The sequence below is a fragment of the Zea mays genome, chromosome 1 (genome assembly GCF_902167145.1).
Source record: "Zea mays cultivar B73 chromosome 1, Zm-B73-REFERENCE-NAM-5.0, whole genome shotgun sequence".
In the NCBI taxonomy this organism is placed as follows: Eukaryota; Viridiplantae; Streptophyta; class Magnoliopsida; order Poales; family Poaceae; genus Zea; species Zea mays.
The window spans coordinates 47822804-47839154 of record NC_050096.1 but is presented as its reverse complement, the minus strand read 5'-3'; the positions used below and the strand labels follow the sequence as shown (position 1 = coordinate 47839154).

The 16351-nt window shown below is 48.0% G+C and overlaps 2 protein-coding genes across 3 annotated transcripts; both read right to left on the bottom strand.

Annotated features, from left to right (window-relative positions):
* Positions 1-706: 706 nt before the first annotated feature.
* LOC103634532 (putative protein TPRXL) lies at positions 707-2522 on the bottom strand. The gene has a single exon (XM_008656500.3). The coding sequence runs from the start codon at positions 2167-2169 to the stop codon at positions 1105-1107; it is 1065 nt and encodes a 354-aa protein (XP_008654722.1). The 5' UTR covers positions 2170-2522; the 3' UTR covers positions 707-1104.
* A 90-nt stretch (positions 2523-2612) lies between these two features.
* Positions 2613-6971, bottom strand: LOC100193341 (DUF4378 domain protein). 2 transcript variants are annotated; one of them, NM_001309874.1, is made up of 6 exons: positions 6687-6877; positions 6356-6566; positions 6208-6266; positions 4348-6096; positions 3535-3673; positions 2613-3445 (listed from the first exon to the last, which is right to left on the bottom strand). In NM_001309874.1, the coding sequence occupies exons 2-6, from the start codon at positions 6459-6461 to the stop codon at positions 2754-2756; spliced, it is 2745 nt and encodes a 914-aa protein (NP_001296803.1). In that variant the 5' UTR covers positions 6462-6566; positions 6687-6877; the 3' UTR covers positions 2613-2753. The 2 variants fall into 2 exon arrangements, with proteins under 2 accessions (NP_001296803.1, XP_020397232.1); XM_020541643.3 differs by having other exon boundaries at positions 2614-3445; positions 6356-6563; positions 6687-6971.
* Positions 6972-16351: the final 9380 nt, after the last annotated feature.

Sequence of the window (16351 nt, the reverse complement as noted above, 5' to 3'; positions counted from 1 at the left end):
GGGTTTGTCCGCACGCGCGTCCCGGATCTGGAAACGTCCCCAATGATACGGGCAGGCAGAGAGCGGAGGATCGAGGACGAGGGCACGAGGCGGCCGGCCATCACCCGAGCCCGACACAGCACGTGCGCACGCGAGGCCCCTCCGCCCATGTGCGCCTCCAGCCCTCCACATTTATTATTGTTTATGCACGGACCATCCGTGCCGAGTTCCCGCCCCAGCTCGCCGACGCCGCACCGCCGGCGGCGGCGCCGCACCATCCGCCATGCCAATGCTGCTGCAGTGCATGCGATCCGAGCGCAGCTTTCCCGACGTCCAATGCATCTTGAGTTCTTGACGACGGGAAAGGAGACGCATGACTTTGACGCGAGTGAACGATACAGATGATTTTCCTGTCGATCCATGCCGACGGGCGTCGTGCCTGTGTGAAATTGTCGATGCCATGCCGGGCTTGCCGGCGGGCGTCAACGTACGCGTGCCTATCTTTTTGTTCGTTCCGTACCGGCTCCCAAAAGCGGGGCCGGCGTAAAGGAGGTGCAAAGATGGTTGCACGTTGCAGGGCAGGTTCGTACGCCTCTCAAACAGAAAAAAAAAATATCCGTGCAACTGCAAGACCACGTCCAGCAGTAAAAGCCGAGAGTTGCGCTCAATACGACGCATACTATGCCCCCGTAGGAATACACGTATTTTACGGACGTGTCGCCAGCCGAACCCAAGCTGCTTCATCGTCCTAGCTGAAGGAGCTACACGTAATGGAGCAGTACTAGTGTACTACAGATCTGGTGCAGCGAGACTGCTTTCACAGGATACTGCAACATCACACGCTTTTATACTTGGCACACACACACTACCACGCACACAGAAAAGGCGCCAGCGACTGTTTTCGCGCCATATTCATCGATTGCATTGCTTCTCTCTCAGATGTTCTGCTTGACGTGACCATCGGCAAACTACCTTCCGATCCGAACTCGACACTGACACTGCTATATATACAGAACGCGCACAAACAACGAAGATAAAAAAAAATGCTCGCAGACATGAACAGGACGAACAGGTGGCAAATCAAGCTCCTGGCCCGATCTCTGGTTTCCTTTTGACGATGACTTTTCACCGAGAGAATACGGGGTTGAGGGTTTTGGTGAGCCCGTGAAGCGCGCCGTAGCCGCGGGAGCTGAAGCCCAGGCAACCCAGGAGGCCCTGCCGGTAGGGAAGGAACGTGCGCCGCCGCATCTCCTCCGCCTGCGCACGGTTCGGCGCCGCGTAGAGCCTCTCGTGCGCCGCCGCCACCGTAGTGGAACGTCGCCGCCTGCCCCGGCCCCGGCCCCTACCCTGCCCCCGCGGCCGGCCATCCTCGCCACCGAGACCGCAAGCGTTCTCCGTCGCTGGCGGCGCGCGAGAGGGGCGGAGCCTCGCGGCGAGCCTGTCCCTGGTTACCCAGGACGGGGAGGAGAAGGGCCAGGCTCGTTCGGGCTTGTTAGCGGCGGGCGCCCCGGGGACGTCGTGCGCGTGGGCGCCGCTGCCAGGCTCGCTCTTGCTGCGGTGGAGGAGCATGTCCCTGATGAACACCCAGCGCCGGGACCCGCGCGCTGACGACGTGCCCGACGAGGACGAGGAGGACGTGGAGGAGGACGAGGACGAGCGGGACGAGGCGGTTACCGGCGGGGCTGCCTCCCCGTGCGTTCCCGTCGCGTCGGGGCCGGGGCCGAGATCCGGCGCCGGAACGACGAGCGCATTGATCAGCTTGAGCCGCGGTGACGCGCTGCGGAGCGGGGACATGGACCGCGCGCGCCGGTGCACGGACGCGCTCCGGGGCGTGAGGTCGCGGCCGCGCGTCGGCGCGCGGCCCTCGTTGTCGTCGCTTCCGGGGTCGAGATCCGGGAGTGGGGGCAGGGTGAGCGGCCGGATCTGGCCGTTGTGGAAGAGCTCGTCGGCGGAGATCATGGGCCCGCCAGGCCCACCGAACTCGAACTCCGCGTCGCCCCCGCACCCACGAACACCGGAGCTGGGGGTCGCGGAGGCGGAGCACGAGGTCGAGAGGAGGAGGTGGTGGATGGGGCTGGCCGGCGCGCTGAAGAAGTAGCCGCCACCGCCGCCGAGGGCCTGGGGACGTCCCGGGCTGGACGGCGCGCTGGCGAACGGGGTGGAGCAGGAGCTGTCGATGTCATCGTCCATGGCCTGCGGCTGCGGGTGCCTTTGCTCCGCTGGACGGTTCCTGTTCGTGCTCCTTGCGCCGGGTTGACCTGGTTATGGTGAAGTGGTGGGAACTGGGAAGGGGAGGCTGGGGTGAGGTTATAAATAAATGGGAGCGGTGATAACTGTCCGGAACGAACCAAGGTTGGGTCTAGGCGTGGCGAATGGCGATGGGACGGGGAATCGGGGATGGCCGGATGGGGCAGCAAGCTGCATGGGGTGAGGCGGCGTCAGCCACTCAGCCGAATGGGTTGGGCCCGATTGGATTTACTGCAGTCCTATGTCAACTTGGGCGGTGTGCCTTGTTTTAGCTGGCTGGTGCCTGGTAGAAAGTTTCTGCCCCCAACCACCACGCTGCTATCACCATGTCCGATGGGTAAAAAACTCAGAAACCATGTCAAGCAGGGCAAGCAGATTCAGCAATCGAGCTGAAAAGTGAAAACTATCTATCTCATTGGGTAAACAACATTTATCACTGTTCTGAACAACATGTCTGGGGTGACAGAATAAATAGGGGATATGTAACAGCAAAATTACAGACCAACAACCACACGATTCATCTCAAACTACAAATTTACACTCCTGCCGTGGCGTCCCACGACCATGTCGGCGACGACCTCGTCAAGCAGCGAGCCCAGTACGTGGTTCTCCACCTCCACACCAGCCTCGAACTCCTCCACCAGGAAGTCGACCCATGTGCCCAGCCCGCTGCTCATGTCCTTGTCGACAAGCTCATCCTCCGTCCAGTCTCCCATGCTCTTCCAGCTGGTGATCTCACTGCAGACTTGGGCCTCAACGCCCCGGATCAGCGCTGCTGCTCCCTTGCTCCATGCTGCATATCCTGCCCGGAAGTAGGCCGTGCGCCTTGTCTCCAGGCACTCATTTACGCAGTCGAACAACAGCCGCCTGTACCCTCCACGGCAAAAGGGCTCTTTCCCTTGTTTGTTGTACACATGCATGTTCTCCAATTTCTGGAAGAGGGACGAGTCCAAAGCTGGTCTATCCTGATCGACAAAGAGTGGTCCCAGTTCATCTGTTGTCAAGTTGACACTGCTTAACACGTCTGCAATGTAGTCCAGCTCTGTGTGTCTTGATGTTTTAGAACATTGGGTGACATCTGAAATATCTGATGTATCTACGGATGCGGAAGAGGCTGAGTCTGTTGTTGTCTTTGCCTCGATATCAACTGATGCTGGGTCAATCAAGAAATTCCCTTTGGCATTCTTAACATCAAAAATTGATGAATAACTCTTACCCCCTGTCATGAGGCAAGAATGATTAATCTTCAGGGGTACAAAAATGTCAACAGTTCAAGAATATATCAGAAATTCATGTTAGGTGAATTACCACCGCTGCTGCCTGAACACTCGGAAGACCAGCAACTCTCACTTAGAGAGGTTGGTTCAAGCACAGATAGGGGACTTAGCTCTTCATTTTCATGTTCCTTCCTTGCATTACTTATGCTGCTGCATTCTTGTTCTTCCACCTAAATGCATGTGAAATATTGTATTAGAATTGCATCTACACCTAGGAAGTGGCACATAAGGATTCATGCAGAATGTAAGTCTTAAGTAGCTAAGGAACCTTTAGCACATCCCCCAAAAAAACAACTCCCTGCCATTATCATTATTCTACATGCTAGAATAAAAAAAAAACTCCCTGCATTTTCATTATTCCACATGTTAATTCTTCCTCCTTGATGGGTTCAGCAGACAGGGTCTCTGTGTATATTTACAAGGAGCTGTAACTAAAGCTGAGAGGCAAGCACCACAGAAGAAATATACAACTCATGATTATATGTCAGACACAATACACTGATGAAATCCATTTCCAGATATTAAAGTTGCCATTAGAATAGTCACCACAGAACAGCTACAGAGGTGCCTTAATTCTTTTGCAAGAAGATTTCATTAATGATATTAAGCTACAAACAATCAAACACATTGAGCGGTGAGCAAGCACATGAAGTACACTATTCTACTATGACATAGAATTCTTCACAAAATCCACTTCTCAAAGAAATAATTGGTGCAAAATGTAAAATGATAGTTCCTATAATTAGATTGTATTGGCGTGCTATCAAATTATTCACAAACATACTCAACATATTCATGAATTGTTGGTGTGATATACCATAAGGTAATGCGAAGAAATATGTACCTTTATTTTACTGCCTCGGAAAATTTGGCCTTTTGCTGAAGGGCAGTAATCATATTGAGAAGGTTTGACTTCAGAAGGGCTACAGTCAAATACTCCACTTTCCGAGCCCCAATTGCTGCATGAAGAGGTTGGTGGTTCCTCCAAGGTAAAAGTAGCAGGCACAAATGTGTCACCTCTCGTAAAGGTGATTGATGGATCAATTTTTGATGTTAGCTCCTTCAGCTTCTTTTCTAGGAGAAGGCTCAATGCATCACCATTTACAAAGTTCAGCCCCACTGATGACAGACCTTCAACCTTGTTATCTGAATCATCTTTATCACATCCTGCATCCATATCAAGGTTGCTTCTTGTATCCCACTTACCCACCAGTCTGGACAGTCCTGCCGACGGTTTGACCAAGGGTGAGGTGAAAGTAAATGACACGACATCTGTAGTATCCTTACTTTCCTTGTTCCACTTAATGTGCTCATCCATAACAACATTAGGTTGAACCTGCTTCTTAAGTTTACCCACTGGTTTTTCAGGAACAAATGTACCCTTCTCGTTTGTGGAGTTCCTCTCTATCAACCGTTTCTTCTGTGGGAAGTCCTTGTTGTTTGATGACGATCCTTCTCTATCACCACTTATGCTTTCCACAATGTCTTTTCTGCCACCAACTTTAGATACCTTGCTTCCACTCTTGATCTTCCCAGAAGAGGAATCTCCTGCCATTAGTTTTCTGCCTTGTTGTGTTGAGACGGTCTTGTTTGCTGGCACCTTGCCTCTGGTCACCAACGAATTCTGTTTCTGATTATTTTGCCGAAGGACAGGGGAAGAAGTGCCAGACGACGATGGCTTCTTTCTCTGGAGATTAGACTGAGTCCTAAATGGTTGGTTTGCTCTTTGCTCATCATGCTCTTTTTGTACTCCTGAATTCCTCCCAGAACCAGTTACACCTTCCCTCTTCTGGACATTGTTCTTTGCCTGGACTGCCAAAGAAATAGACTTTCCCTTGTTTTTCGAACAACTCGGATTATTGATCTCATAAGAATCAATTGAAGGTCTGAATATGACAATATCTTCCTCGCTATTCCAGCTTCGGTTCATCTGTTGCGCTCTAGAGAACCTCACATCTGGCAGCTCAGGAGCGGTCCTGGATGATTGCGGCTTCAGAGGCACAGTTCTCTGAGAAGGAGGAATGCTCTCCCTTGGCTCCGAAACTCTCAAAGGAATCCGTGCCGGGCTAAAAGAGCAGATTTTCTCCCTAGAGCTGGCTTGTGCCCTTGGCTGAAGAATCTTGGCTGCTTCCTCCATGATCTGGGCAGCATTCCTCGCTGAACTGAAACCTGGATTCTTGATGGGGGACAACAATCTATGGTGAGACATGGGTAGGTGCTTTGCGGACCTTGGTGGCAATGCTTCCATCTGGAACCTTTCAATCGGGCTGCTTGGCATCTTTGGTGCTCGGAGATCCAATGGCTTCCTGATATAGCCATCGACTCTTTGAGGAACATGACTGAACTGGTCATTCATTGAGTACTCAGGGCTCCTCTTGAGGCTGTGGCTGTCCCTGAACAATCTTGTGTCTCGGAAAGGTGTGCAGTACGGTTCTGGAACGCCCGAGGTGGGCATGGCGTCCAAGCCCATGAGCCTGGCCACCACACCTGGCGCCTTCATCTCACGCACTTCCTCATCGGTCACTGAAGACGCACAGCTGTAGTCGCTGCTCCCCTTGAAGCTTGATACACCAATTCCTTCATCATCATCACCCTACACAAATGCATCCACCTAAACGTTAGTGAACGCAAGCCCCTTCACACGTATAACAGCAACAACGATTTGCTGTTCAGAGCAAGGTTGAGGACGCCAAAGATAACTCACCAAGTGGAGACGCCCTGATAGCAAGGTTTCTTCGCTCCTCTTAACAAGCTTGGACCCCTCTGCGAACAGATCACGAGATCAGATTAAGAAAGCATTAGCCAGGTAGAGAAGCTCTTCCCGGAAGCGAGGCATTCTTACAAACACATACCGGGCGAGTTGGAGAACAGCTTCTTGCGCGACTTTCGCTTCCAATCAAATAGGTTGAAGATCCCGCCGCCGCCAATAACCTTCGCTCCACCCTTCTCCGACCCCATCGATTCTAGAAACCCTCTACACCTGAATCAAAACTCGTCGTCGCTCCTCAGCGTTCGCTCCGCAGCATCCCCCCAAAAGGAAGAGAAAATCACCTATACAGCCTGCTTCAGATCGAACAAGAAAATATACCTGAGCGGAACAGACTATGAACTCATGAATCTTAAGGTTAATGGCAGGGTACGGCGCCCTCGAATCGAAAGCATTCGTCTACTCGTGAAGCTCACCGACGCGGTCTCGAGCTCGAGGCAGCCGCGCAGCGCGGACGAAGCGGAGGCGGCGGAGAGGAGGGGCGGAGGCGGCCGGGAGCATCGGATCGGGGACGCCGCTAAAGGCCGGACATTTATGCTGCCTGCTGGGAGAGTCGATCCGAGAGTGGTACATTAAAAACGCACGCTAGAATTGGTGCTTTCGAACTTGGGGAGCCGGTGGGCCCCGTTCTGCCGTTCGATCCAAGCGGCACGGGAGGCTGAGGCGCGGGCCAGGAGCTGGACTGGGCCCCACCTGGCTGTGGTTTGGAAACGGGCAACGGCTCTTTTTAAACACGGCATTTTCAAATTCTGGTCGACGCGGCATGCGACTCACGAGAGGGCACACGCCGCGCGGATCTTGATGCGTGCGATGGACGGTTGTGACGGGTGGTATAGCGGAGTGGTTGGGTTGTCTCCGTACGAGAAAAGCTGTCGCTCTACTAGTCTACTACGATTTGGAACAGTAAACAGTGTGGCCACTGGCGTGGCCTCACGCGATTGGGTGACCCGGCTAGCGATTCGACAGAGCTCTGTGTGGACTGCGGAGGCGAGATGGTGAGAACTGAGCCCGACTAGTTTGAAATCATTGTGCTGGGAGTACGTACGAGGTGTGGCTCTATGACAGCTGGGGCCTATCTAGCTGAGCCGTTGGAGGGAGCCGGTTGGTTTGCGTGGCAGGTGGGGGCTGCACCACGCTCGTTGCTGCATCAGCAGTTCAACAATCAACACCCACCATTGCCACCAGCGAGATTTGAATCTGAACTACTGGACCCAATAGGTTGAAGAGCGAAATCAAGCGATCAGACGATATTTATTGAAAAGTATAAAATTTTAAATCATGCTCAATTGCTGAAACAACCTTAAGTGATAAAAAACAAATCACAACAATAAACGATGACTCACAATTTTTTAGTAAGACTAGTCTGTTCGCTTGGCTTTAATTTGTACCGTCTTCTACTGTTTACTAGGTATATGCCCGTGCGTTGCAACGGAACCAATACAGCTTTCATCATCAGCTAAAGCAAGGTCCCGGCGCAAAAACTATTTACAAAAATGCTCGTCGTCCTCTGTCGGACAAGAGCGCCTCTCAGCGTAGTACCGAATTTTCCTCTACCGGGAAAAAGGCGAAGAAAGAAACTAACAGACAGACAGTCATTAAAAGCTCCGGCGACTATGCTCCCGCCTCCGTCGGCGGTGAGCAGTTCAGGTCAATATCGAACACGACGGGCTTCCTCGCCGACACAGCGGCCGGTGGCGACGGCGACAGATCCACTACCGAAGAACAGTCTGAGTCGCTCTGCGCCACGGTGACCGCCGACGCCAGCTTGAGCACACGACACCCTACTTCCGCGGCGGCTGCGGCCTGCCCGAAGAAATAGTACGAGTGCGTAACGGGGATGTTGCCGAAAGGAAAGCGTACGGCGGCGGCGCCCGTGCCCGCGGCCGCCGCGCGGTGGAACAGGTCTAGCTCGAGCGACGGCGAGAGCGGCATGGGTGCCTACGCGTCGCCGCCGTCGCTGCCTCACAAACAACGCCATCAGGGTCTTCAACCAGGGCAAGTTCTCTTCTCTTCCTGCATTCTTCCAATCTTCATTCTGCTCTGACCGACCGTGCCCCTCTCTCTCTCTCTCTGTGTGTGGTGTGTATGCAACAGTAACTGTTCTTCCAAGTCCTGTCATGTTTGCAAATGCTTCAAAATTATCTTGCTTAGTTACTTTACAATAAGATTTTGGTTCCTGAATTGAAAATACTGCCGCATGGAGATGGAATTATTCAGCATCTGTGAAAGAATTTACTTGATGGAGGTGCTTAGATGTTTCTTTAGCTGTTATCGTTTTATTAATCTCAGTTGCAGTGCTTATTCACACTATTAGTAACTGGCAACTACTGGGCCTTATGGTTTATGATGAAATGTTCAGGTGGCACTGCCAGCAGAAGTGATCCGTTGACTTCAGCTATGAGCAACCTGTGCTGCTGTGTTCAAGTTGACCAGTCGACTGTGGCCATCAGGGAGCAGTTTGGCAAGTTTGACAGCGTGCTTGAGCCAGGATGCCACTGCATGCCTTGGTTCGCCGGCAAGCGTGTAGCTGGGCATCTCACACTCAGGCTGCAGCAACAGGATGTGCCCTGTGAGACAAAAACAAAGGTATGTATGTATGTATGCAAAAATTAATGGATTGTGGTAGCAACTTCTAACACACCTGGATTTATGCAGGACAATGTTTTTGTGAATGTGATGGCATCTATTCAGTACCACGCTCTGGCTGACAAAGCAAGTGACGCTTTCTACAAACTGAGCAGCACAAGGTCCCATCTGCACTTCAATACAGAAAGAAGACCATTCTCATCTTCAAGGTAAGCGAGAATTTAGAATAGAAAAGTCAAAGCAAGTATGATATTAAAACAATAAGTAGTCGTGTTTGTAGCTTACATCATAAAGGTCCCTTTATGACTGCAAAAGCAGTAATATTGACATCCCACTACGACGAATAAAATAGTTTCCTGAGGTGAGTACAAAAGGACACTGAATTTTATATGCCATGAATCTCGGAGTTGACATCTAGCAACAACCTTTTCTCAATTCAAAAACTTCAATGAAAACAAAAGGATACCTTTAGAAGACCCAAACACAAGTATGTGCATCCATAGTAATAAGACATTGCTCTAAGTAGAAATGAGTTATCATGGTGGTTCTAATATCCAGCACTCCAGGAAGACAGAAGTTTGCCATAACAGGAGGTGGTTCTAAGCGCAGATAATAACTCAAGTAAATCTACACAACATAACTTAAAGTACACTATGTGGCAGTGACAATTAAGATGAGAATTTTACAAATACACATAACACAACTCCAAACCAATCAAGATGAGAATTTTACCAAGGAATATGTGGCGATGGCAATTATGAGTAGGCCAACAGACATAATTTTCTGAATGGGGCAACAAATGCAGGTAGTAACTGAATTATATCCATGCAGTTTTGTGCCACACACAATGCTTTAGAAATCTGAATTGTAGATACATTATGAAGTATATGTTCAAAGAATGACAAAGCGTCACCAAAATTTGGCCATGAAATTGGACAAAAATAGCCACAATTTAGTAGCCAACAGTACAGTGTATAGATGAAATTCATTAGCCTGGGATTCAAGATAGATCAGTGAAAACTTTAGCTCCCAAAGGGAGCTAATGGATAAAGTGCCACTCTTATTTGCACATATAAATAGGAGTAGTTTTTTGCTTGCTTTGAAATGATGCCTCAATATTTCTGAAAAGGAACACAATGAAAGATACACAAAATTATAATTTGGTGGAATGAAACTTAATATTTTTTTTAAGATCACGAAGATCCCAGTTTTCTTTCCTATTCACTTTGAGGTAGAGGACAACCTTCACATTGTCGTAGTCACTCTTGTTGACTTGGACCTGAAAGAAATATATCAGTGTGATTTAAGAAAAAAAATCTGAAGAATATATTTGTTTGTATCCACTGTCAACTATGAATCACGAGTCACCAGACAAGTTATCACTATCATCGGTTGAATTCATGTTTAAATTCATGCTATGTGTCTTCTCCTTCACATGTTGATCATCTAATTTGTATGTCCAAGATGGGCCCACTTTTGCTAGAACAGAATCCCCACAAAGGTCACTGTAGATTCCAGGTATTATTGCGCTCTTCACTCTTTTAAGGACCTCTTGTAACTTATCTGATATAAAAGGCTAGGAGAATGTGATGTATTAACAGTAGATAAAATGAACATGCAACAGGAAATTCAAGTTCTAGCTAGTCTGTGACGCCAGACAGGGGCAAGAACTCAATATTAGCACAGATTGAATCATCCAAGCATGGACGAAGGAGGAAGGGAGCCGAGCAAAGGGCCACTACCTGGAGCGGATGCACACAGGATTTGCAGAACAGAGAAATCGAACAAGATCCAATCGATGGGCAGGGGCAGCATCAACCTGGGGATTCTGGGGAACTTGGCAAAGGCAGAAGAATCAATTGGAACTTTTGGGGAGCATTTGTAGGAAATAAACAGACCGGTAGGCGTCTGAGCTGAGAAATCCCTCGCGTCACCGGGCATTCCCTTGACCCAGATTTGCTTGCCGGCCTGGGCGAGCCAGATGAGCTCGTCCATGGCACACGCCGCCATGTCAACTATCAAGGGGTGCTCCATTTCTGTCACGAGCGCTGGCATCTGGTACGACAGTCCGAACGAGCAGCCATTGAGGAGGTAGAGGCCCAGTGATGGCCTGCCGAGGGATCTCTACTCAGGAATCCTGCCCACGGACAGGTCCAACAACGACATGGGCATGGCAACGCTCTCCATAGCTCCCAAACAATTTCACACCCGTGTCCACAATGCGAAGGGCAGGGGGCAAGGGATGGGGTCTTGAAAGTTGCCTAGAGGGGGGTGAATAGGCAAGTGGAATCTTTTTCAACAAAAACTAGAAACGAACTGGGTAAAACCGGTTCAACCGGTGTCAAAACCGGTTCAACCGGTTTGCACGAGCTCAACAAAAGAATGAGATATAAAACTGAATTGATCTTGAAATCCACCTAGTTAACTTTGGAAATGAGATATTCTAGTTGATCCACAGGGTTTAAAGTAGTAGATCTGCGAAGGGCACTTCTCAAAATCCACACACCAAAAAGATATAAACAAATCTTCCACGGAAGGGTGAGAGAACGAAGAACACGAACAAACACAATGAGCAAGAACACAAGAGACATAAGATTTATCCCGAGGTTCGGTCACACCACCAAGGTGCCCTACTTCCTCGTTGAGGCGCCCACAAAGAGCCGGGTCTCTTTCAACCCTAATCCTCCCTTTGCCAACCACAAAGGTCAAGCCTTCACACTAATCTTTGCTCAAACGAGCGGGTAATAGAAACTTTCTTGTGGTCTTCCACAAGATTTGGAGACTCACAAGAGACACCTAGTCGTCTAGGAGCTAGAAGCTCCAAGAGTAATGAATCCACAAAGAACTCGATGTAGTACCAAAGCTCGAATCAAGAAGAGCAAGAGAGATTTGGAGATGAAGCACCAAAATCGCAGCTCTTCAATCTCACTCAAAGATTTCTCTCGAAAGATTTGAAATGGGAGAGGCAAGAGGTGTGTGAGAGAGAGTGGGAGGTGTTTCTCAAGTTGGGAATGAGGTTTTGTGCGTGCTCTTCTATGGGGAAGAGTGTGGGAGGTGTATATAAAGGTGCCCCCAAAAGCTGGTGGCCGTTGGGGAAATCTGACTGAAAACCGGTTGAACCGGTTCTAAAACCGGTTGAACCGGATTCCACCAGGGGGTTTTTGGTTCACTGGCGGACTCAGCCAGAGACGGGACCGGCTACAAATTCGGTTGAGCCGGGCCAAAATTCGGTTGAACCAGTTTGCAAATCCAAAATTCGGTTGAACCGGTTGCAAATCCGGTTGAGCCAGGCCAAAATTCGGTTGAACTGTTTTTCCAAAAATCTGCACACGACTTTTTCTGACAGGACTGACTGGCAGGTCAGACAGTGACAAAGGGGAACAATGCAGAAACCGGTTGAACCGATTTTAATTCTGGTTGAACCGATTTTTGAAGCTGTTGCACAGATTTTGAGAAAACTGAAGTGAAACAAGGGTAAATGGAAGTTTTAGATCAAGGATTCTGAGCTTTAGTACCAACACCAACCTTTTTTATGGATCCCCCTTGATAGTACGACGATTCCTATACTCAAGTTAAATAAAATATAATTAAGTAAACTCCTTGAGTCATTGGTGTCTCAAGTGTGATTTCTCCATGGTGTTGCTTCATAAGGATCACAAACATCTTTATCTCACCTTTTGAAGCAAACACAAATCGAGCATGTGACTTGTGCCATTTCACCATATATGAGTTCAAATCATGGCTTCAAGTCACCTTACTGATGCATCAACATGTTGTAACTCTTTATAACTGATTAGTTCATCGACTTAGTGCAAGTACTCTCTTCTTCACCTTAGTCATGGTACCTCGGTCTACAAGCCATCGCTTGGCCTTCACCTTCGCTTAGTTCCTCGAAGCCCTTTCCTTTCTATCTTCACCCTATCAAGCCATTCTTGAGTCACATCCTATTGAGCATCCATTGAGAGAATCATTTCTTCAATATTGTGAACCTTGCTTGAATGTCATCTAGATATAACTGCTAAGATCAATCAAGCTCTAAGCTCTAGTTTGATTCTCATATATTCATATATGGACTAATAGTAATATGGTCAAGCCAATTCACGATTCCTCATATCTTATTCACTTTGGCTTGACCAATCCTCTTAATCACTTCAACCTCTATTATGATCATATTTATGCATAGTGATTTCTCAGGACTTGTCCATATATTCAAACCAATATAGAGACCATATTATATCCATTTGCATTGTCTCACTGGTTATTTGACCTTGTGTTGAACCTTGTTCACTGATCATTATACACTATTCAAGTATGTTCATCATACTGAATTTCCTGTTCAACACTTAGCAAACTTGTTAGACCTTTAAATGTGTTGTTATCCAAATCACCAAAACTCACAAAAGGGATGAATGCACTTTCAATCTCCCCCTTTTTGGTGATTGATGACAACACATTTAAAGCTTACATAAGATTTGATAAATAAGATTTTGAATCCTATGATAGTTTCCTCCCCCTAAATATGTGCATTTCAGAAAATACCAATTTTGTACTCAATTGCCAAAAGCACATATTTGGGTCAAAGAGTGAAGACAACTTATATCATACTATTCATAGGGTGCTTTGTGTCATAAATAAACGTGATGCTCATGACATATTATGCACTCATCAATTTCCTTCATCTTATGTTTTACTTATGATTCAACCCCCTTTTGTCAATTATTTCTCCCCCTTTTCAAAAGTCTTATTACACTTAGTTACATAAGACTAAAGGTAAGCTTTAATGCACAATTTCTCCCCCTTTGTCATAAATCTCCAAAAAAAGATATAAAGAATATAAAGGGTAGAAATTATGATTAATCAAGATTTGAACACACTATCATGAAAAGGGTCCTTATATGGCACAAAGGTAATGGAGAAGTGTCATAAGTGATGTACCTTTGTGTTTTACCTTTTCAAAGGGGTGTTCCACACTTGTGTTGTATTTAGAGTTCATTTTGCAATCTCTTGTTGGCATAATTGTGACATAGGTCCAAGATATAAAATGAATATTGCCATACTAATTGAAAGATAAATCTTGATACCTGGAGTCTAGATGTCACCTAGCATTTTCTTATCATAACAAGAGGCAGCATGAAAATTGCACAAGTATGGATTATACAACTAGTGATCATGTACAAAAAATATCAATTGAAAACCACCAATTGATACAATTTGATAGATAATCAGATCACTAATTGCATATTACACTAAGTTCTCCTCAAGTTTTAGTGCACACATATATATGAATTCAATTGATACCTGTTGAGAGTACTTATTTGCAACTTAAAGTACCATTGGCATACTAGGAGTATCAATTGAACATAATCATGCAACATAAGGAACATGTGCACTATTTGAAAGGGAAATGTGCCCTTGGGCCATTTCTAAGTATTTTGGTGATTTAGTGTCCAACACAAGTGCCTAAGTGAAAAATGGTGGACAAAGTACAAATCAAGGATAAAGGTATGTTTCTCAGACTTAGTACATTGTTTTAGAGACTAATGTATTGTGTCTAAGTGCTGGAAACAGGAAAAATCGAATTGGAACTGTCTTGGCTCGAGCAGCCAAGACTCTGCTCAGTCTGGAAGCACCGGACTGTCCGGTGGTGCACCGGATAGTGTCCGGTGCGCCAGACTGGCTCGAGCGAACTGGCCGCTCTCGGGAATTCACCGGCGACGTACGGCTATAATTCACTGGAAAGTCCGGTGTGCACCGGACTGTCCGGTGAGCCAACGGTCGGCCGGGCCAACGGTCGGCCGCGCGATCTACGCGGGACACGTGGCCGAGCCAACGGCTAGAAGGGGGCACCGGACTGTCCGGTGTGCACCGGACATGTCCGGTGCGCCAACGGCTCTCTGGCTGCCAACGGTCGGCTGCGCCAGTTAAGGAAAGAAATCGGGCACCGGACAGTGTCCGGTGTGCACCGGACTGTCCGGTGTGCACCGGACTGTCCGGTGCGCCAGACGACAGAAGGCAAGAATTGTCTTCCCAGATTGCTCTCAACGGCTCCTAGCTGCCTTAGGGCTATAAAAGGGACCCCTAGGCGCATGGAGGAGGATAACCAAGCATCCTCTAAGCATTCCTAAGCACTAAGACATCGATTCCGCGCCTTTGATTCTTTGCGATAGCAATTAGAGCTCTAGTTGAGTTGTGAACTCATTGAGTTGTGTTGTGAGCTCTTGTTGCGACTTGTGTGCGTGGTGTTGCTGTGATTTCTTGTCTTGAGTGTGTTGCTTATCCCTCTCTTACTCCGTGCCTCTTTGTGAACTTCAAGTGTAAGGGCGAGAGGCTCCAAAGTGTGGAGATTCCTCGCAAACGGGATATAGTAAAGCAAGCAAAACACCGTGGTATTCAAGTGGGTCTTTGGACCGCTTGAGAGGGGTTGATTGCAACCCTCGTCCGTTGGGACGCCACAACGTGGAGTAGGCAAGCGTTGGTCTTGGCCGAACCACGGGATAAACCACTGTGTCATCTCTGTGATTGTTCTCTTGTGGTTATTGTGTTTTGCTAAGACTTCTCTCTAGCCACTTGGTGATTATTGTGCTAACACTTAACCAAGTTTTGTGGCTTAAGTTTTAAGTTTTACAGGATCACCTATTCACCCCCCCTCTAGGTGCTCTCAATGTATCGGAGCCGTTCTCTTCAAGAAGGGACTAATCGCCCGAAGAGATGGATCCTAAGGGAAAGGGGATGGTGGTCAACAACGAGAATGAGTCTATCTTCAATGAGCCGAAGGATGACAAGCCTACCGACTCGGGCTCAGGCCACAAGCGCAAAGACAGGAAGAAGAAGAAGACAAGGCGCATCAAGGAGATCGTCTACTACGACAGCGACGAATCTTCCTCTTCCCAAAAGGACGACGACGACTACGAGAAAAAGAAAACGGTCAATTCAAACTTTTCTTTTGATTACTCTCGTATTCCTCAAAGTACAAATGCTCATTTATTATCTATTCCACTTGGCAAACCTCCTCATTTTGATGGAGAGGACTACAGATTTTGGAGTCACAAAATGCGTAGTCACTTGTTCTCTCTCCATCCTAGTATATGGGAGATTGTAGAGAGTGGAATGCACTTTGATAGTACGGATAGTCCCATGTTCATTAATGAGCAAATTCATAAAAATGCACAAGCTACTACTGTTCTTCTAGCTTCATTGTGCAGGGATGAATACCACAAAGTGAGCGGCTTGGATAACGCCAAGCAAATTTGGGACACCCTCAAGATCTCTCATGAGGGGAATGACATCACAATGCTCACCAAAATGGAGCTGGTGGAGGGCGAACTCGGGAGATTCGCTATGATAAGGGGAGAAGAGCCAACCCAAACGTACAACCGGCTCAAGACTCTTGTCAACAAGATAAGAAGCTATGGAAGCACGCGATGGACGGACCACGACGTCGTCCGCCTAATGCTAAGGTCCTTTACTGTCCTTGATCCTCATCTTGTAAACAATA